Here is a 22,911-nt window from a genome sequence, read left to right as displayed (position 1 = left end):
TTATCTGTCCATAATTTTGTTTTCTTTTCTTAATTAAGCTCCCCCCCCCCCTCTGGTGAATGAGTGGCTACAGGAATCTTGGAATGAAGGTGGATTTAGTATGGTAAAACAACTCTTGGAAGAAAGTCCCAGTATACAGGGAATGGTAAAAGACACAGTTTTGGCAAAGGAAGTCCCACCATCCTTTCTACCCAGCTGGATACAACCTGGCAAGACAGAAGCCCTGGTTCTACTTTCAGAAGGATGGGCTGCTCACTGCCCTTCATTGACCTTCTTACTGCCTCTGTTGTACCAAGGACAGGGCTGCATTCATTGCTGTGTCTCGGGTGGGTTCTTCACACAGTGACTGACACTCTGATGGGATGCTGCTTTCCCCGGCTGGTTCTCTGGGGAAGACCGTGACATCGTGTGAAAGATGCAGACAGCATTGAAAAGGAGTGTGTTAAACTTCACAAAAGTAAAATTAGAATAGCTTACAATTGATAGCAGTTAAGAATAAGTGAGAAAGATTCCAACTGAATACCTAGGGACTAATTTCTTTAAAAGTGTGCTGTTTCAGGTCATGGACTTCAGTAAGTAAAATGATGATACCCAAAACTTTCTCAACTCAAATTTATTTAAATTACCAGACAGGTATTGAGCACCTGCCACATGTTAGGCAGTGTATTGGGTGCTGGATACAGAGGTGACTAGGACATGACCTGAGTCCACTCTCACTCTGGAGATCACCAGAAGTTTCTGGAAGAGAAGGAACACCATGTGTCACGTTGTGACTCCTGGCAACACAGGAACCCATGAAGGGCCTGCAATAACACGGTCAGCCCAGGAGGGATGCAGGGTTAGGAGTAAAGGAGCAGAGGGCTCTCCTTTTCTCCCAGGTGCATAATGGAGGTCCATGCACCACTGCCCAAATTTGTCCATCACACCCCCCGCCTTAAACAGGATCTGTAGGACACCTCAACCCCCACCTGCCCACCACCAGGGCTGGTACTCCCTGAGAGGGACTGAGAATTTGTTATCAGCCCCCTGTGCCCATGTTCTCATTTGGAAATTGCTAGTCTCAAGAGATTCCCTGGTGATGAACATAGTTGCCATTCAACATCGATCAACTTGAATGACCTTTCAGTGTGTGATCCAGTCACCCCCTCCCCTTTTGACAACCTTTCTGCGGCTTCAAGTGATTCCCTTCTCCCATCACCAACCCCCAGCCCTATTGATATCTTAGACCATACAAAATCTCATTTCAATTTTGAAAATGACCCTGAAACTTCTATATGAACTGCAAGGCATCTCAGTGAATGCAAAGCTCTCCGTGACATGGATCTTAAGTGTCCTTTGAGCCTTCTTGGTGGCGGAGAACCCTGGAGGCTACCTGTTTGTTGCTAATACTCCATCATGGTGGTGCTTGTCCCTTGCTTCATTTGCCAGGGACCTAATCATGCCCTTACTCAGCTGGGGCCAAAGCCCTTATTACTTTTGAAATGATAATGAGGTTCCCAGGCTAACTCACAAAGGCCTTTTTAGAATAAACCCTAGCTGTTAGAGTCTTGTACTTTTAACTGACACATTGTAGATTCTCACCTTTCGGCCCAATATCCCACTCCTCCTGCCCCCCAGTATTCCTGGTGTTGTATTCCTCAATCCTCACTGGTTTCTGTTCTTTTCACAAAGGCATGGCCAAGGGTAACTTCTGTCCTTTACTTAATTTCGATTATACTAGGGGACCTCAGTGATTTCAATTATCCTACGGGACCTCACTGACCCAGATCTACACATAACTTTGTGGGGGGAGGGGGCATAGGGAGGTGGTAGGTGAGAGTAGGCATGTGATTTTGGTACTATCCGTACCTGTTTGACATCTATGAGCTCCAGTGATCTTCAAATGACACAATAAACACCCGCTCTGTAAATGTATCTACTCGCTTCATCCCTGTCTTCCTTTATGAGAGGGGGCAAGGAGAGAGCACAGAGAGGTGGGTCATAATCTCAAAGGCTTTCTCATAAATCACCTCCATTCCCATAACCCCTGAGTCAGGAGCACTAATTAAATATTGCCCACCTGTTCCCTGTGCAGTCCTCACCGGCATGACCCTTGGTGGCTGCAGGCATGCCTGGCACAGAGCCTGTCTCTGTAAGCCATATCCTGGGCTGTGTAGCACGGCTGTAGATTTACATCTTTCTAGCCCAGCTCAGGGGGCCACAGGCCACTGCCCACTGTGCAAAGTGTGTTTTTAAGAAACAATTTGAATTGGAATTCATCCTCTGCCAGATGATAAAGTAGCATGTCTAACTGAAATCTGGAGGCTGGGGTCTCACAGCCAGGAAGCATTTTTCCTGGGGAGTTCTTTTGAAGGTGTGAGTTAAGTCTCCTTGGCACCAAACTGCCAACGAGCACAGATACCTCTATTCAGGAGACCAGCCTCAGCTCCTATAGCTTCATGTCCAAGAAGGTGAGGGTTCATTTCTCTCTTTCTGAGTAGCTCAAGAACTTTAACAACTATCCCTCCCAGAGTCAAGAACTTCACATTTATTACTGATTCCAGGAAGGCCGGTTAGTGTAGTGCAGTGGTTTCCAAAGTGTGGTCCTTGGGCCAGCAACATCAGCTGGCCACCTGGCAATCTGTGAGAAGTGCCAATTATTGGACTCCGCTCCAGATCTATGGAGTCAGAAAACTCATGGGTTGAGCCCAGTGATGTGCGTTTCTACACACCCTCCAGGGATGCTAATGCATGCTCAAGTGTGAGACCCCCGGGATTGTGGATAAGAGCATGGAGTCAAATTGTCTGACTCAAAATCCTGACTCCACCATTGTGTGAGGTAAGAAAGGTCCTGTCTGTTTCTTCATCTGAAAACTGGGGACAATAAAGTATCTGCTACTACTTTGTAAGATGCTTGTGAGGAAGAGAGTTAATAGATGTGAAGTACTTACACCGTGCTTGGCATAGAGAAGCTGCTCAGGAGTGTTAGACAGGCCTTATCAGAGGTCGTTACTACTATCCGTTTATACATAAGAGGGAACAGAGGCTCAGGGAAGTAAATGACTGACCCTGGGCTACAGAAGGAAGGCATGATACCTCACTCATTAGAGACACACCACATTCTGGGGTGTAGGGTAGGGGGCAGCCTGGCATGTGAAGCTGTGCTGGGCATCTGCAGAGAAGGGGGTATGTCAAGAACTTGGTCATGCCCCTCCCACTGAGAACTAGGTCTCAAGGTGCCCTGGCTTTGGCTCTGCTGACCCCTCACGCTTTCCCTGTGTGCACTTTGGATTCTCTCTCTCTCCCACTTTCGATCTCCTTTGTGGGATCTTATGGTGAAACCAAACCTAAGGGCATGACATGACTTCACTTTGACCTTCCTTGCTTTGTTGACCGCCAGAAGGTGGCTGGCATTGGTGGAGATGCAGTGAAGATTTCAGATTAAGGATGCTGCCTGAGAAATTTGGTGACAAATTAAAATTCATTCCTGTGGAAAATTGAGAGTAGATTAGCTGAATTGCCTAGACTTGTAAGACACTTCATGGATTGAGGTCTTTGGGGTAATTAGCAAATTGTGCATGGAATTGGCAAGCTATTAATAAGGGGAAGTTTTCTCTTCTACCTCCTACATAGCAGGGTTGGGGCTCTATGCAAATGAAAATCTGCTGGGACAGTTCTGTCCATCTCCTCTTGTCCCCCCCAGGGTTAAGCACAAGGCTGACATGTTAAGATGGGTTCCCCTACATCAGAGCTGTACCCCTAGGCCAATGAGCCTCCTTGAAGGGGCTTCAGAAAGTAAGACCTCCCCAAGTACAATGTTACCCAAGATTAGGGGGAAAGGCTCATTTCACCTTAAATTTGCATTAAATAAGCTACATGGGAACTGTGGCTCCTCTTTCTTTCTTTCTTTCTTTCTTTCTTTCTTTCTTTCTTTTTTTTTTTTTGGCTCCTTTTATGGCCTCAAACTCTCCCCTCCAAAAGCTTGTTCACAGACATACCGCAAGCAAGCAGTCTAAAACAGTCTTCAGTGGCTTTTACAAGATTGGCCTGGATATGAACTTCTTAAGCTCAATATACGAACTGAAATCAGGGCTGATAGTGTATTATTGGTGATTGTTTATATTTATCTGCCAGTGACTTCTTAAGCTGCATATTTGAGGCTTCAGACTCTCATATTTATTCAGTTCTTCCTTTGGGTCACATGGGTGAGAGTGATTCTAATATAATCTGCTTCTTGGGAGTCACAGGGTCCAGGATATATTTTTCCCTCCCCTACAAGGGGAAGAAGGAAGGACAGCTGCTCAGGATTCTCCTGTACCTTGGGGATGGACCCACCGGGGTGTGAGAACACACACTCTGACACCATTCTATGTAAACCCAGACATGCTTCTGCTCATTTTAATTAGACAGATAAAATTAGCAAGGAGAGTAAGATAAAAGGAGAAATTAAAAATATTTAAATGTTAGGTGGAATTTACAAAAGTGAATTGAACAATGAGGTACAAGAAGGAATGCAGAGAAACACAGACACATTTGAAACATTCCTCGGATGCCACACGGCTTAAGCCAGTCCACAGATAAGGTAAGAAGAATTCTCTCTTGCCATCTCTTGAATTGCAGATTCCAGGGATGTGCAAGAACATTCTCCAGAAACACTTTCCTTCTCCTTCTCTTCAGATGTTACCAAGAATAATTAATCAGTCAGTATCATTCTAGAATGGCCCACACTGCACCCAATTCAAACGACTCACCTGTTTCCTGTCTGAATTTGCAAGCTCCTGAGAGTTTTTTCCCCTTTCATTTTATTTTTCTCCCTGCCCTCTCTCCCCATTGAGCCAATAGGCCAACTGGGCCAACCAGAACACAAAACCAACAATACGTTCCAGCCCCTTTGGATTTTCCCGGGGGCAAAGACTTCCTGGTTCTTCTTTCTTGTTTGCATCTGTTACGAACAAGCACAGTCATTTTAGAACACAGACACACATATGTGTGCTCCTGCACACGGAAACAGGTTTTTCTTTTTTTTTTTTTTTCCAATTTGTGGTTTCTTTTTCCTTTTTGCAGAAAATGCAAACAAAAGAAAAACAAGGTTTTCAATTGAAGGTACATCTCTTCTTCAATATGAAGACATTAATTGAATTGGTTGGATCCCCCATGCAGTGGTCAGCAAAGTCCTTTGGCAACTGACAGAACGACATCTGGAGACTCAGGAGCTGGGGTTTGTTTGAAGGAACTTCCCTACACGAGTCATGAGCAAAGGGAAATGGATGTGGGAGAAGGGAGAGGGCTCGTGGGGAGGAGTACAAAAGGAGAAAAGAAAAGAATGTCATTGGTGAGGAAGAAAATGGAAAACTGCCTGTTTCTTCCCTCTACCTCCTTCCCTTTCTTCCTGTGGATGGGTGACTCCAGCGCCCCGAGGGTGGGAGCTGAGTTTTCTCTTGGTCCCCCCCACCCCCGATGCATACTGTTTTGTCTTCACTTCCGTTGAACATCACTTTTCCATATTTTTATTATTATAGATTTGGTTTCCCGAGGCATCTTAAACATGCTCTGTCACTGAGAAACGAAGGTCGCCTATTAGGAACAGGTCCAGTTTCTTCTTCACTGATGTCATGTGTTTCTCAGCTGAGAAGCCAATCTTTCCAGAACATTCCACAGTGGTCAACCTCTGGTTCTCTCTTGAGCCTGGTCCTTTTCCTTCCTCTCCTCCCCCCAGAAAATGAGAGTTCTCATGCCATTGTCGTTGGTGACTGACTCATCTGGACCCTCATAGAATGAATGCTGTTCAGGATCTTCTTCTGATGACCTGCCAGGGTGACCCCTATTCTCAGGAGGTCTCTAGGAGGGAGAAAGCCAGACATAAAAAAAAGACACTTTAGTGTTAAGGCAGCTTTTCACCGATCAAAACTCATCACAGAAGGCAAGCTCTTGATATTGTTGAAGAGCAAATAAACGTTTTTAAAATCCAACACTCAAGTTTACCCAAGTCTTTGGCAAATGTCTACCTAGATTATTTTCTTGCTCAATTTCACTTGCTTTATGTAGTGGCCCTAGACTCCAATGGCCCCTCCAACTTAGACAGTCCTGGAAGTGTTGTGCTCTGTTCTTCATCTGTGGGTTCTGAAGCAGCCCCTTCATTGTATCCATGACCTTAGGTGGATTAGAACTTTTCTCTGTGTTGTTTTTTTAAACACTCTAAGCACACACTATATGGGACTTTAGTTATGCTGTGGAGCTTTCTGCCTAAATTAGTGATCACCCACTGAGATCGAAAAGATGTTGGGTTTGCTGGGTTTTCTGATGTTTTTCCCCTGAGTTTCCATTTTCTGCCTCTGTTTGAATTTTAATGTCATGAATTTTTAAGAAGGGTGATCTCAAAATAACTTTCAAATATCTGCCCAAGTGGGAATCCAAGTAATATGTTTAGGAGCGGGTTTTTGATTAGATTCATGTTTAAGCTGTGAGTCTTAATATAATCATTCATGACTTATATTTAATTGTGGGGAGACCCATGCTTCTTTCCCTAGTTAATAATAATAATAATAATAATAATAATAATAATAAATAGCATGTTCAAGTACTTCTCATGTGCCATATGCTATCTCATTTATGTGTAATGAAGCATTTCCTAAATATTGACAAACCACTCAAAGTCAATAATAGTAATTTAACAGTAATCATTTCCTGTGTGCATCCTGTAGGCAGGCAATAGGCTAAGTGCTTTGCTTGCACTATTCTGTTAGCTTCTCACCACAAACCAATGAGATGGGTACTATTATTATTTGCTCATTTATGGACGTGGCAAGTAGGACTCAAAGAAATTATGTAATGTGCTCAAGGACACACAACAGATAATTGGTAATGGAGCTGGGGTTCAAATTCAAGACTATCTGGTTCTTAGCCACCCTTGAAGGGGTATTCTCTGAACTCTTCTAAGGTCCAGACTATATTCCCCCCAAATGTCCCTGTCCCTAGCATAGCAGATCATTTTGTACCCAGACCCATGGGGGAGGCACCATGCTCTCCTCAAACTCTCCTTTCAGCTGGCGGTTAATCCCCTCAGGGCTGCAGCTGCCTCAGATTGTCAAATTGTCCATGCCTTTTCAGCAAACACTTCTGAGAGGCATGCTCGAATTTCGAATTCACAAATTGTCTTGCAATCTATTTTATTTAGTTGCTCATGTTCTTTTTCCATCTTTTATCTCTCAAGAAACAAACTGAATTGCTCCAATAGTGTGTGGACATTTTTTACTTTGAACTAAATCCCTTAATTTTTCCTTTTCCGGACTGAGGAAATTACTCCATTTGATTCTTACAGTCGTGGGGGATTAGGGGGTGATGGCCCCATACTCAGCCACATTAGAGTGGGGAAGCAGAAGCAGCCCCACCGGCATGAGCACTCACTTCTGCCCCTGAATCCGGGCTCTCCAATCATCTAGGACATCCACGTTAGCTCTGCAAGATGGGGAAGCTGGTTTTCCACTGGCAAGTGTTTCTCCCCCACCCCCTTTTTTTGGTGCTGCCTGACAATAATTCATAGTGTCAGGGAGTGCCTTTTTTAGACATCAACAGAAAAATGAACCCACATTTTAAAAATGAATTCTGATGTTTAGTGGATCCTAGACTAGATGCACCATCTCCCTGGAGAATGGAGCTTCCATAATTTCTGCCAAGAATCAATCTCAGAGAGGTAGAATGGGACTTCAGGCAGACTGGGTACAAAGCAGTAGTCAGGGATCAGCTTCTGGGGCTGGATGGGACTACCCCTCACCCTTGGGACTCAGCAGTTGGCCCACAGCAGGAGGAAAACCTGGCACCTGGCACTCTGTCTTAGACATAACAGGTCATCGGTTAGTGTTCACCAATTGCCTGGAGGACTGACCAATCCTCTCATTTGGGAAATGTGTGTCACAGGCTACTAACCCCCACATTGGCCATACGCATTGTGGCCCAGGCATCCAGTGAAGTCCCTCTGGCAGGGTGTGTGTACTCAAAATTCGACCCTTGCCTATTTCACTTCTCAGCCTTGGCTATATGTGAGAACCACCTGGGGAGTTCTAAACGCCCAGAAGCCCAGGTCTCAGTTCATACCAATTAAACCAGAAGATCTAGGAGTGGAAGTCAGGCATTAGTATTTTCTGAAGATTTCCAGGTCATCCCAGGGTGCCACAAAGTATGGGCACTCTGTGCCCCTGGGGTGGACCGGTAGGTGGAGACAGAAGTGGCCTTCAGGAAAGCAGGCTGTAGCGCCTGCCTTGGCACTCATGGACCCTGGATCTTCAGGCACTAACTCACCTACTTTCTGAATCTGCTGAGTGGAAGGGGGCAGAGCTAGATAATTATTTCCCAACCTACCGTGCCATGAAACCCTGCCCCTCAAAAATACGGTTCCACAGTATTTAATAATTTTAAATGGGTTTCTTTATTTCAGGATTTCTCATGGCCTTTACAATGCTAATATGTGTAGCAAGTCTCCAAAAGGGTGATAAAGTATGCAGTATTTCCCAAATTTATTTGACCGGGGGACCTTTTTTCCAAGGAGAACCTATTAACATTTCCCAGAACGGGTGCTGCTCAGAACATACTTGGGGAAACGATGGACTAATGGATGTTTAAGACCCTTTCTGGCTCTCATCTTATTTGAATAATTTTAGTTTTCATATTCCTCCATACTCCTGTGGGAGCTGAAGACTGGTAAATAATTTGTGGGGGATGGAAACGTATGCTTATTCACAAGCGCTATCTAAGTACGGATCCAGGCTCCCCCCGTACGTCTGGGATTGTTGCTGAATCAGTGCAGTGCCTCCTCCCGCTATGTTGTTTAAAGTGCTGGCTGGCTGTGTTCTTTCCATCTGGATGCTCTCTTTGATGGGTTAAATTTAAAAACTTAAATGGAGGATAGACTCTTGATGATTAGGCAAATGACATATGGCTACGACTTTGGAGAACTCTCATTTGGGGCCAGGATGGATCTCAGCCTCACCACCCAACCCTTCCATCTTCCCAAGGCACTTCCGCACCAGACTTGGTTCTATACAGAAGTGGAGCTCTGGGGGTGAGGCCAGAAATCAAGACTTGACTCGCACCATGAGCAATAGCAGGGAAGGAGTGTTGATCCCCACCCACAGGCTGCATAGAGGCGATTCCTGTCACTTACTCTGATGTCATCTGGGTGACCAGCTGGAGGGAGGTGAAGCCGGCGGTGAGGAAGCTGTCCCTGTACTGGACCATTTTGATGGCACTGAGCCAGTCATCCACGGTGGTAAAGGCCGTGAAGTCTGGAATGGAGCGGTCTAGCAGGGGCTGGGAAGGCCTGAGAGAGAGAGAGAGAGAGAGAGAGAGAGAGAAAGGAGTAGGTGACCCCACAGCTGTAGAAGTAGTACATGGACAGAGTCACATTCTGGTCAGACAATAGACTTCCGGCAGGATGAGGATTCCTTCCTGACAGAATGAGGATTACAGGGGAGCCCACGCTGACCCTTCTTTCCTTACAGAATTCTGAGTTAGCATGACTTCTGGAGGTAAGGTGGCCAGTACCCTTGGTTATGGACTCTGTTACATATCAGTCAGCCTAGACAGGTAGACTGGCACAGCATGCAGTCTTGAGGGAAGAGAAGACCTACAACTCCTCTGTAAACTAGAACTGAAGAGCTTCACCATCCAAACATCTGGTTCTTTAAAAAATATATAAAGTTCATTATGGCCTTCCCAAATCTATTGGTAACATATTTTCCCCCCTGGTTCTATTTTCAGGTAATTGAAATAAATGGAACAGAGCAGCCCTCCACTGACCTTCTCTAGCAGGTTCTCAAAGTAGACACCCTGCTACCCAACCCATAAAGCAGGGTGCCACGTCAATATATGTCAGTATCCCTCAACTCCCAATACCCATGCCCAGTCCTTCACCAAGAATTAAAGATTTGACCTCCAAAATCTCTTAAACTCATCCACCTCTCTCTGCATCATTACTCTGACTTAAGACCCTATCTTCTCTGTCATTATTGCTGCAATATTCTCCTGCCCGTCTTCTTCATGCATGTTCCTTGTCCTCAACATAAGGTCCACACTATAGCCTGGTGTTCTTTGAAAAATGCAGATGCATCATGTCCATAACCCTCACACTGACCCTGATTCATGTCACACCCTTCAATGGGGGCTCACTTCTCTGAAAATCAGCCCAGAAGTATTAACAGGGCTTACAGGCTCTGAGTGTCTGGCTTTCACCCACCTCATCAGCCTCAGTCCTGACCCAGTCCCCTCACATACTAGACTCTGAACACACTGGCCCTGTCCTTCCCACCCTCGAGGTTCTGCATATGCTGTTCCGTGGCCTGAAACACCTGTCTTTCTCTTCCCATCTTCCTTTCATTTATTCTCTCCCTTCAGCTCTCAACTGGAAATAACATCAGGGATGCCCCCCGGAGTTATGTATCCATGCTCTCCAACACCACACACCATCTTGCCATAGTGGCTATCAAGGTCTCACATTTGTATTTCTTTGGGTGATCATCTTGGTATGACCCCCTAAATGATTCTAAGCTCCATGAGGGCAGGAATCATGTCGTTCTTGTTCATTCTATACTGCCAGCAATGGGCATAGTGCTTAGCATATGAATGTCCAATATGCTTTGATTGATAAAATCAATTAATAAATCAGTTAACACTGCAATGGAGATGAGTAAGGTACAGCTGACAGTTGCTGACAGGAGCCTGAAAGTTGTTCTGTGCATTTGCTCATAATAAGTCCAATGGGTTTGTATTTCTGTGTCCCACAGCAATCAGGGCCTTTACCTGCTAATAGGTTGGCCAAGGTTCCAAGTCTGTAGCTCTACCTGGTGTGGTTACCAGAAAGGGTACCTTCTGGAAACAGGATCTCCCAGAAGTGGAGCTTCATTCCCCCTCCTATTACATATGTTCAATTATTACAAAGCCCAGCTCTCAGCTTATCTGAAGCCAGCAGAAGGTGGAGACCCAGACAGGTATCTGGATATCTGTCTATAGCCCACGCTGGAGGTGGGGAATACTTTAGAGAGGTGGAAAAGAAAAAGGAAAGGAGAAGTCTTGGAGTTTCTTCCAGAAACTGGATAAGCACAGCCACTTCATTCTCACTGTCAATAGATCAAAAGGCTAGCAGCCTTGCTCTTGGGCCTGACCCTGACTATGAGGCCACCCACACCTAGGAACCACTCTGTTCCATGAGACTCACACGGCGGTGATGGTTGCCACAGTCTTGAGACTTGCCGGGTTCCGGATCATCTTGTCCAGGGTGTTGACAATCTCTGCAAAGCGGGGCCGGCTGTTACGGTCCTTCTGCCAACAGTCCAGCATGAGCTGGTGTAGAGCGGCTGGACAGTCCATGGGTGGAGGCAGCCGGTAGTCCTGCTCAATGGCATTGATGACCTGCAGTGACACATATGGGAATGGGGTGATAAGACACCAGCCAGTCATTCACAAATTAGTCCCTAGGGATGGAGCCTCCCTGACTCAAGTCCCCTCATTCTATGCTCCTATACCTCTCACCATCATGGATTTTAATGTGTACGTGGCCTTTTCCACCTAGACTGTGGGCTTCTTGAAAGTGAGGACCACATCTTACTGTTCCTTCGTGTCCCCAGCACCTGGAGCAAAGGCCTGACACACACTGGATCTCTCTGAATGCTTACTGAAGAACGAGCTGGTGAATGGCTTGAGCTTCTCCTCTCTTTAAAAGGACAACAGGCCCCATTCTGCCTTGATGGCAGCTGGTAGAACTGGGGGTGATGAAGCAATGGCACGTGGGAAAGAAACCTAGTGAGTTTGTTAGTTATAAAGAATATCCTCCAAAGTCTGCGGTGGGCTAGCCCTTATACTGCTAATGGAAGGAAGGAAGGAATCAGCTTTTGATAGCCTACTCCGTGCCAGGGCTCCTCTAGATGCTTCCCGTGCACTGTTTGCCTTAGTCTTCAGGATGCAGCAACACGAGCAGGACTGAAGATAATTTGGCTACACAAACTGGTTAAGTACAACAACAATGGTCAAAATAACAAGGCAAGCTAAAATGAATATATCCAATCAGGTTTTGGTAATTTGTGCAGACTCCAGGGGACAATTTTGTTAAGATTTCTAGATCTTTAAGTACTTTTGTCTGCTTTTCATGTGTTGTAAGGATTTTTTTTTTTTTACACTTCACTTCTTAATTTCCAATTCATTTAAATCAATTATGCCTCCTCTGCGCTTTTCGTCATCAGGGAAAATAATTGTAAACGATGCAGTACTAAACATATGAATTTATTATGGTCCCTCCTACCACAATGGAAGGCCTGGAATACAATGAGCAGCGCCTTGAAGTGATGTTGCAAAAATGTACCTATTGAAATGGAAATGTACTCACATTATAATATTAGGTAAAAGAGCAGGCTGCACATAACTGCAGGTATAGTATAATCTTGCTTTTGTAAAAAACAAAAATCAAAACAAAACAAAAAACAGTAATTATACACATGCATGCGAAAGACCTCAGAAAGATCTATACCATGGTGTTAATGGTGGTTGCCTCTGGGCAGGTAGACCCATGAACGTTCTTTATGTTTCTCTTTTTCACTTGTTTGTGTTTTTACTTTCTGTAATAATTATACATTGATTTTATATTAAAATAAACAGCTCAAGCACCTTACACAACAAAGGAAATAATTTGGAGTTCAGGGATTTTCGGGTGTTTTTGCCTCTACTTTAAAAAATGTCAGATTAAAAAAAAATGTCAGATTTATTTCAACTGATTATTCTTTTTTTTTTTTTAACCTTGCAGACAGAAAGGGAATAGTTTCAATCATTTTACATTTTTCATACATTCTATGCCCAATACATAGGACATGAAGTGGGGTATGAGATAATATGACCTGAAGTCATTAGAGATAATCAAGGCATATTATTCCCTCCATTCTAGGTGGTGGAAAAACAAACAAGCATACAGACCATACCGATATTAGCACGATATACAAACTGGTCGACTGGGAGCATTCACGTTTGAATATGTTGCACCACCAACAGATTTTTACCTCTGCCAAACTTTTGTCAATCAGCTTACCGGCTATCCTCTTAGGAGGGTATTACAGCCTGTTTTCCCCAGGAGGAAGCAGAGGCACACAGTCAAGTAACCTGCCAGAGAACTCACAGCTGGGAAATGGTAGAGTTGAGAATAAGTCTCAGGGGTGTCTGATTTTAAGTTCAGAATACCTGGAAGCCCCCTTTCCAAACTATCTGTGGGGCTGCCATTGTAATCTCAGCCTGGAGAACCGCCTGTGGAGCTGTTTGGTGTCTTCATGGCAGCAAACAGGGGTATGGAACTAAACCAAGTAATACATGAGGAAGAGTGGCCGGGCATCCTTCCCATCAGCCTGGCTCAGAAATTGGCACCCTTTCCCAGCTCCTTCTGGGCAGCCAGACTGAGGGGCCCTGTCACAGAGTCCCCAGTCACTGTGGAGACAAGTGGGATTATCCATTGAATGACTCTTTTTGGGTTTCTTAAGGACAAACTAGGTAGGGCCGGCAGGAGGGGCTAGTGTCTGTACTCAATTTCCGATGGGGCTAGGAACTCCCAAAGTCTTCCAATGTGGGGCAGCTCATGTTCCTCTAAACTGCTGGCATCTCTGCTCAAATTATCTGATGCCAGAGCCCGAAATAGTACTTATCCCCACAGACAAGTTTTTCTCGGATCTGCCTATGACAGGTAAGAGCACTGGAGTCAGGGCCCTTCTACAGGTGGCACAGCTCCATGATGTGACCAGCTGACCCAGGTACTTGGCAGGGTACCAAGAGCCTGGAGGACCCACGCATGCACTGAATCCTCTGTCTGTGAGCTTCAGATCAAATGCAACTTAACTACATTTCCCTTGTCTCCTCTGTATGCCACCTCGTTGGAAATGTTGAAGACTCTCCTGGCACTTGTTTTTGTATTTCTTTTGTTTGTTTGGTATATTGACTTTCTTTATAAGAGGACATCACAACCACTGATCCCTCCTCCCTGCAGGTCAGACAAGAGCGAGACCCACACACTGTGCTGGCTAGGGGCAAAGACACTGGAGGCCTGGGTTCAAGTCCTAGTTTCACTTCTTATTTAGCTCCAGAACCGTGGGAGAGCCACTTGACTTCTGAAAGTTGCATAGATGGGGTTATTAAAAAAATTACATGACACAACGAGGTGATGTTGAACATCACACACACGAATAATAGAAGGAAACTCTTCATCAGATGGAGGCTGTCATCCCTGCCACATCTACTACAGTAGATGTCTCTGCAAAGGGGGTTACTGTTCTGAAGCTGGTCACTTGGAGGTCTAGGAGGATTGTGTTTGAGAAGCACCAAGCACATAGTAGAGGGTTAATTGATTCCAGATCCTTATTTCTCATCTTCTAGAATAGAGGATAGCCATTCATGTTTACAAAATGGGACTTTGTGCCATTTGCTATGTCTTCTAGATAATTTTGCCGTTACTACTTGGGTTGATATTCTGGAAGCAATGATGCCTCTTGTACATTGAAAAAAAAAAGCCTTTACCTGCCACCCTAAAGAAAAACATTACCTAGGTCATTAATTGATTTATCTGCTCAAATCTTTCATTGAAGTGCTGTGCCTTTGGAGAATTTTATTCTTTTTAAGGATCTGGGTGCTTTCCAAATTTTCTGAGTATATAACTTTTAATCAAAACATTTTTATTTCAGAAAAATAATTATGGTCCTCTAATGGGGTTTTGGAATTATTCTCTGTCACATCTGCTTTGCTAGCAGGTATGGAAAACAGGGAGGAGACATGGAGAAGCACCTTACATCTGGCCACCTGATGGTGTAAACACCAGTGACCACATTTGAACTGTATGGAAAGATACGGCCCAAGGTTGGGGGCATAGGGTGTTCTGAGCAGACCTGAGAATGGGAGTGAGTCCTGGGCCCCTTCCCTTGTTTTGTAACAGGATGAGATACACGGATGTTGAAAACACTGGGGACTAGAATGAGAGTAGATGGTATTTCCATAAGAAGCGAGAGCCAGTTGAGGCAACTGTCACCCGAGCAGAGCAGCCTGCTAGCTCACTTGGAATGGTCTGCAGCAACTCTCCGGGCCTCTGAAGGTCAGCACAAGCCAATGCCCTGGACCCTAAGGGGCCAGGCCAGGGAGTGGTGAGGGACTGCCTTTGTTTCCCTGTACCCGGACAAGGCAGGGGTGGGGGAGTAGGGTTAGGGGGAAGGAACTGGGTGGGGCCAGAGGCAGGTGGTCTGACCCCAGTGCCTCCGAGGAAGGGACTGGAGCTTCTTGGGAGATGAGCAGGGGCCCCCTGCCCTGGCCCTCCTGTCCTCAGTGGGCTAGAGGCTGCCCCCGGACACGTCTTTCCCATCAGTGAGTCCGAGGGCCCCTGCTCCCCCTTCCACAGAGGAGAGTGAAGTGGAGAAGCTCAGAGCAGTGGAGGAACCAGGGCAGAGGGGGTTAAGTTGAGCTCTGATGTTTCAGTAAAACCGCAGCTCCTCTCCACAGACACTGCCACTCTCATTATCTCTGTCAATCACATCCAAGCAGCAGAACTTCCAAGTTCTCTCTCTGGCTGACAAACTCTCTGTACATGTTCAAAGACCTTCCTGGGCTCCGGAAGCCCAATTACCAGCACTCCGACTTGCCTCTGCAATTCCCTTTCTTAAAGCCGTTCAATTGTCATCTGTAGAATCCTTCCCTGCCACCACCTCCGTGGTTTCCGCCGAGTGGGGCTGCAGCCGGGCAGTTGCAGGTCCGCCTGGCTCTCCCTCAGCCGGGCCATCTCCAAGTGGGCCTCGTGCCCCCAGGTGCCCACCTTCCACCCAGAGCAGGACTACCCTCGGGGCCATGCTTAGGGGTTTTGTGTGTGGGGGGGTGGAATACAGCACAACTGGAATAAACTGCTACTTGGCACATGTTCCTCTTCCCTTTGAGACCCAGCTCAAGCATCCGATACCTGGGACGCCTTCCCTTCCTGCCCCTTCCAAATGTCCCCACGGCCTGGTGTATGCGCCGCAGGACCGTGACCGCCCCAGAGCACGACCGACACTCGCAGTGCTTAGCAGTGACCAGTGTTTGCTGAGCGAATGATTTGGGAGTTCTGGAAGTCTAATAGCAGAAGCTCCATTTGTTTTCAGCATAGGTGAACTCATTTGCTGAGAATATCTTGAATGTCAAATCTTGCCTGTCAGACAGTTTCATAATCCATTCTATGTGTGCTGAATTGTTCTTAATAGGATTAAAGTCTCAGGGAAGGGCCTCCATGTTTCTGAATCACATTTATTACTCCTCAAGCTGACGGGATGGATGCAGCTGGGGTGCAGTTGATTTCATGAACGCAGCTTCGACATCAATTCTGACATTTACTGCTCTGACATGCTACAGGGGTGCAGGTGAGGCGTGGATAATCATAGATGAGAGGGGACCCACGGCCCTGGGGCCTGGTTAATGATGCAGCCATTTCACCTCCCCTGGGCTGATGCCACTGCCCCCATGGGAGCAGAGTGCACCCCTACAGCAGGACCCAGCCCCTCCCCACAGTCCCATCGGGAAATGTTTCCTGAGCCCGCAGACCGCCACCTTTCTCATTCTTCTGAGCACCTGACACGGTTCTAACTCTCTGGCTGGACAGAAGGCTTGGTGAGGCCAGATTTCTCAAGTTAACAGTGCCCCAGAGCCACCCAAGCATGGAGATGTATATGGTGTAGCTAGTTGCCCAGCAGAGCAGATCTGGACTGGGGATAGCCCTGCCTCTTCCTGCTGCTAGGTTGGGAAATGTAATAACTGCCCCCAAGGAGATGGGAAGAGTAAGTGGAACAGGAATGCAGGCTTTGCAATCCTCTCAGCTCCAGAGGGAGAGGAGATATTAAAAATACAAAAGCGGAATGGTCCGGAGGAACAGCGCAGGATCAAAGGCAGTGTGGAAATCCATATATGACTTTCAACCGGGGCCTTAACAAAGCACATCATCCTCAAAAGTCTTCCTCACCATTTAGTAGTTATGAAACAAAGGGTCCCAACCGGAACACCTCTGCTTAAAGCATCTCAGATGATCCTTCTTCTCCCTTGCTCGCCCCTTGCTGTCCTTGGAGGCAGCCTGGAGGGGTGGTCCCCTCCACTCGGATAGGGTCCCACTCCCACGGGTCATCTGAACCTGACTGGCTTTGGGGAGCCTGCTCAGCTCCTCCTTCACTGATAGGTGACAAAGGCCCCCAAAGAGTAGACTCTCAGGAAAGAAGGGCCCTTTCCCATTCTTCTCTTTAAGAAGAGGTGTGAGCCACAGAGAAACTGTAACTGGCTCATGGCAGCCCATGGCCCCCAACAGCGCATCTGTCAGAACAGACAGCATTGCTCCCCCCTGATGTGTACACAGGGACAACATGCAGGCTGGGCGCTTTGAAGCAGGGCCGAATCTCCTGCTCTATCCTTCTCTAGTTCATCGTCCACAGCCATTCAGAACCAGCCCCGGGGCTCCTGGATTGGCCCCGGCACCTATATGGGCCTTTGGAGGTATTGGGATTGTCATATCTTCATGCTGGACTCCTCGGTTGGCTCCAACATTGGTGCCGAGGGGGGTCCTTGCACTGCCCCCACCCCCACTCCATGCCCGGACACCCCATGTTCAGATTATAAGGCCCTGAGCTGAAACCAGATAGGAAGATCTGGCATGCCACTGCCCGTGGGAACCCCTGGATGGGGGTTTGTGGCAACCAGGTACCACTGACACTCACATCTTGGTTGGACATATCCCAGTAGGGTCTCTCTCCAAACGACATGACTTCCCACATGACAATCCCGTAGCTCCAGACATCGCTGGCAGACGTGAACTTGCGGTAGGCAATGGCCTCTGGAGCTGTCCATCTCACGGGGATCTTTCCTCCCTGGAAGACAGAGAAGCCGGTCAGCCCAACTGTCAGGTTTCTAGTTGAAGGCAGGAGAAAATGAACTCTGCATGCACATCCTTTCCGCTCCCCTACCCTCCTGTCTCATGAATCAGGACAGCCAGGGTAGTCCGCACTGCCTTTATGCACCTGCATACAGGGGCTCAAGGAGGATCCTTGTGGGCCGTGCTGCTCTCACACTGAATGTGGGCACACCACCCGTGAGGCGACGGCTGTACTGAAGCTTCGTTGGTCCCCAGTTCCCCGCACACTGATCCTCATGTGGCCATTGCAGGGGTGGGTGGGAGAGGGAGTGGAAATGTATGTGCAACCCAACATACAGTTCCATACTACACAAGATTGGCCATGTGAGCCGTGAGATGTGGTTATGGCAGTCTTCGTTCTGCAGCTCTGTAACACTCACAGCACTGAGTCAGGAGGAAGCAAAACAAATGCAAAAACAGGCAAGTGGTAGGCAGTACTTCCTGGGGGCTTCCGACAGGATCACACTGTGCTGCCTTCTGCCCCAGTTTCCTCATCATGTTCTACCTGTATGCAGGGGCAGTGGAGAGTGTTCCTCATCCTGCAGCTTGGGGACAGCCCTGGGCTGCCCTGGGGTGAAGGGTGCTCAGGTTTCTGCGGACACTGGCTACCTTCCCTGCCTCTCGGTGTTGGTTGATCTTTAAAGGTTGGAGATACACTTTCTACTTTTATGCCTGCTTCTCTTCTTGCCCTCCAACCCCACGCTGGATGTTTCCAGCTTGGATCTCTGCTTGGCCTTCAGCTTGTCTGCCAGACCATGGGCTGTTTTGTGTACCTAAGGGATTGATAGCCATCCATTCATTCATCTGCCCCGTCAACATTAGGCAATGGGTATCACTTTGTGCTAAGCCCCTTTTGAGATGCAGGTATCCCAGAGATGAGCCAGCCATGGTCCCTGCCCTCGGGCTGCATAGGGAATGGGGAGGCAGACAGACAACAGACACTTGAAATGTGTTGTTAGCAGGATGGAAAGTGAGGAGTGTGCAGCCCAGGGGGACATAGGGCATTGTGACAACCAGGAGACTCCGTAACATAGGTAGTGGGTGGGCAAGGTGGCTGGCAGTAGCCAGAGGGCCAGCGTCCTGTGGAGTTAAGAGCACCTAGAGCCTTTGGTTGGGTTCAGATTCCAGTACTGCCCCTTTCAACTCATGTGACCTAGGGCAAGTTACCTAACCTCTCTGTGCCAATCTTTCTCATCAGCAAAATGGGGGTAATGATCACACACGATGTAGTCTGATTGTGGATGGTGTGGGTTACTATCCACACAGTGCTTGGGACAGGGCCTGACATGTTGCACCCGTGGGAACTGTTACTTCACCATATGTTCAGTCCCAGGGGACAAGCAAAAGTTAACCAGGCAAAGAGGAGGGAGGAGGGAAGTCAAGGCAGGGAAAAACATGCGTAGGCGCTGGGGTAGGAGTAGGGATGATAACTACCTGCAAGGGGGAGCCCAACGTGGCTGCAGCTTGGCAGTCCCTAAGGGGAATGGGGGGGGTGAAGCACAGGGCACACTCTGCAGGGGACCGATGCCACTCTGCTCCTCGGAGTGAAGTGGGGGCACTGGCCAACACTGCCCTCCATAGCTCACCAATCTCTAGAACAAACATGATCCTCATTTTCACATCTTCCTGCCAAGTAGCGGGCTCTCCCTCCCCAGCCTTTCCCTCTCCCTGGTCTCTGACTGCACAATACATGAGGCTCCCCCCTCCCGTCCGCATCTGCCTCATGCCTCCGCCGAAGGAGGCTATTTTTATGCTGACCGCTCTCACGATCTGTTCCAATCACCAGAGATGCATGTTGGACTTTGGCAAAAATACCTTTAAAATGTGTAAGTTGTTAATCTGAGTGCAAGTGACAGAAAAAGGAGCAAGCAACAAAGTGCATTTCTATCTGGTTTCCTGACCAGAGCCTGGGAGGAGTAACGGCTGCCCTGCCAGGCCCGAATCTCCCCAGGTGCACATCCAGCTTCCTGCAAAGAAGCCAGTCCTGATTTCCCCGAGGATGATGGCAGGCCTTCGTGGCAGGAGACATCTTCAGCTCAAATACCAGCAACGTGACAAATGCCTGGAGGGCAGGCCTGGACCTCTGCCGCACCGGGGTGCTTTGTTTTCATCATCCTCCAGAACAGGAATGAGCTCACTGGTTTTATCTACAAGGTGCCCATGGCTGGGAAGAGAGGTGGAAAATTCAGCCAGTGAACCAGGAGTCATTAAACACTTGGGTGCCAGTGTCCACCACTGAGGTGGACACCACACCTGGGCCCCAAGGAAGGGGTTTCTGATCTCTCACAATACCTGGGCTAAGTGAGGCAGGAGAGAGCAGGAGTTTAATGAATGTGAGTATGTCTGTGTGTGTGTGTATGAGAAAGAGAGAGAGAAAGAGAGAGAGAGAGAGAAAGAATGTGACTGTGTATATATATGTGTGTGTGTGTGTAAATGGGAGAGAGAATGTGACTCTGTGTGTATGTGTGTGTGTGAGACAGAGAAGAAATGTGACTCTCCCTGTGTGTGTGTGTATGTGTGTGTGTGTGTGAGACAGAGACAGAGAGAGAGAGAGAGAGAGAGAGAGAATGGGGCTCTGTGAGTACTTATCAATATGTGTGAGAGCAGAGTGTGAGACAGAGAGAAAGCTTGGCCGTGTAGGTCTGTGGAGAAGCGAGTTCGGGCTTATCTTGTGTGTGTATGGTTGTGTCAGAGAGGGGGAGGGGACATGAAGTGGCTCTTCTGAATTTCAAAGAGGTGGTTTGGGAGTCTGAAGGTGTCCTCTCTGCCAAGTCTGGAGCAGACCCCAGGGGCTGCCGGTGACAGCTGTTGAGTTGCTCCCTCTTGCATGTAAAGTGGCGGAGCTGGGCCTGCTGGCAAAGCGCCTCAGCCCTCCCGCCACCTTGTGCTGCTGGGCCTCACTGAACACTGAGTTTGGCCTGTCACGGCCACCCACCCCTCCAATCCCAGCAGGGAGCAGAGCCTTCCAGAAGAGCCGCCCTGGACAGACAGGTGACAGCTTGTCACACCAGCTCTCCCACTCAGCCAAGAGAGCAGGAGATGCTGACCTCTGAGGCGAACAAAAGGAAGGGAAAGCACAAGGAGCACAAGGCTGGGTGCTGTCCTTCCTGACAATTTTCAACTATTCCTCCCAGCTTTTCAAACATCACGTCATCAGCATTACCTTCTGATGCTCAGAGGTAACTACGGTGATGATTATTTAGCTTGTCTTTGGATGAGTGAAAGGAAAGCTATTAATTTAGAGTATAGTGACCAGCCCTGTGGAGGGAGAACGGAAGAAAAGTTAATGGAATGGTGTTACAGCAGACAGAGGTTTGTTAGTGAGGACAGTCCTCCGACCGGAAGGGAAGTCTGGACCCGAAGGCCCAAGGCCAAAGCATTCATTTGATTGCAACATGCTCTAGAAGTCACTGGCTCCCACCAAAGCAGGAAGGAGGAAGGAGCACAGAGGAGGAGTGGTTTGCTCTGTTGGATGAGAAAGAACATGAGGGAAGAATTCTCAGGGGGTTGAGGAACAGATGAGGCTCACTGGGAAGGAATCTGCATCCACATGGGCAGAGGGAGGCTGACACCAGGTTTCAAGGGAGCACTGTCCCCCAGCACAGTGTTTCTGCAAGATGCCAGGTGACTGCTATCCCCAGGGACTTGAAAGCAGTCTGCATCCTGCAGGGATCCAGTTTCCCCAGAGCTCCCATGGCTCACTGCTGGTTGTGCAGGAGGGAGAAGGGAAGAGGAGGGAGGAGCATCTCCCCACCATCAGGGCCCTAGGCTCCCCACAGGACTTCATACACTGACCTTTCCTGTAAAGCTTTGCACTGTTGTGCTGTTGAGATATTCTTCAAAAGTTTGAAATTCACTGCTTCAGAATAATCATGCCTTAACTCTGGTATAAGATAAACTAGAAAACGTGTGTGTATATGTATGTGTGTGTGTGTGTGTGTGTGTATGTGTGTGTACTTTGACAAAATAAGAGCAGATATTTGGCAGTGGATTAATTCTAACCCAGCCATCTTCAGGGTCAACCTGCCAGCAGCTGTGACGAACAGGTGGTGGGTCTTAGTGTACAGGTACTTTAGGTACCTTCAGGTACTTTAGTACCTGCAGACTGCAGACTTGTTGCAGACTGCAACAAGCACCTTGGTTTTAGACTTCTAGCTTCCAGAACAGAGAGAGAATAAATTCCTGTTGTTTAAAGTACCCATGCTGCCCCACATCCCTGCGGAGATGAGGCAGTCAGTGATGAGCCTCAGCTCCATTCTTGAGGATCAAGGGATAGCCCCAGTGCCACCAGCCAGCTCACTCTCCTGTCACAGTGAGATTAAACAGGCACAGCTCATAGTTTTGGTCCTAAAACCCAGTCAATTGTGGAGTTTTACAGGCCAAAGTCTGAGCATCACATCGATTCCCCTTGCTGATTACTTATCCTAGTGATGCCCATAAAAGTAACACTTCTGTGGGCGAGAGGCATTGCTACAGTACTTTTCTCTGCCATCTTGTGTGAGATGAAGTCTCAGTGGGGATATAGCAGGAATCCAGACACTCATGAATACTGAGTATGGTGATAAAAGACTTGTTCATCAAATATTGGGATCATGCTGCATGAGGAATCTCCTTGAAGTCTGGAAGCTATAGGTTTATGACCAAGAGCATCATGTAATATCTCTGAATTTCACAATAAACAACTCTCCAAAACGTTTACAACATATAAAACATATTGGAGTTGTTGTGAAGATTCAACATGTTGTATGTGTAAACCGCTCAATGTATTTTTGTTACCATTAAAAGAGATTTATTGAGTTGTGTGTGTTGGATTGTATCCCGTCCCCCCTCAAAAGACATATGTTCAAGTTCTAACCTTCTGTACCAGTGAATGTGACCTTATTTGGAAATTGAGTGTTTCAAAATGTGACCAAGTAAGATGAGATCATACTGGATGGGGGGTGGACCCAACATCCAATGACTGGTATCCAAAGAAGGCGATGTGAAGACACAGAGACGGACAGGAGGGAATA

At 47.4% G+C, this 22,911-nt stretch overlaps 1 protein-coding gene across 3 annotated transcripts in view; it reads right to left on the bottom strand.

The window, feature by feature from the left end:
• Positions 1-4,344: 4,344 nt before the first annotated feature.
• EPHB1 (EPH receptor B1) overlaps positions 4,345-22,911 on the bottom strand; it is a 471,107-nt gene continuing 452,540 nt past the window's right edge. For all 3 annotated transcript variants that reach the window (XM_072726912.1, XM_072726913.1, XM_072726911.1), the window contains 4 exons: positions 17,706-17,855; positions 11,186-11,379; positions 9,137-9,292; positions 4,345-5,817 (listed from right to left, as the gene is read on the bottom strand). In XM_072726912.1, the coding sequence (XP_072583013.1) occupies positions 5,709-5,817; positions 9,137-9,292; positions 11,186-11,379; positions 17,706-17,855 (609 nt within the window). In that variant the 3' untranslated portion in view covers positions 4,345-5,708. The remainder of the gene's footprint in view (positions 5,818-9,136; positions 9,293-11,185; positions 11,380-17,705; positions 17,856-22,911) is intronic.

The sequence above is a fragment of the Vulpes vulpes genome, chromosome 11, assembly GCF_048418805.1.
Source record: "Vulpes vulpes isolate BD-2025 chromosome 11, VulVul3, whole genome shotgun sequence".
Taxonomy (NCBI): Eukaryota; Metazoa; Chordata; class Mammalia; order Carnivora; family Canidae; genus Vulpes; species Vulpes vulpes.
This window is presented reverse-complemented; position numbering and strand designations above follow the sequence as displayed.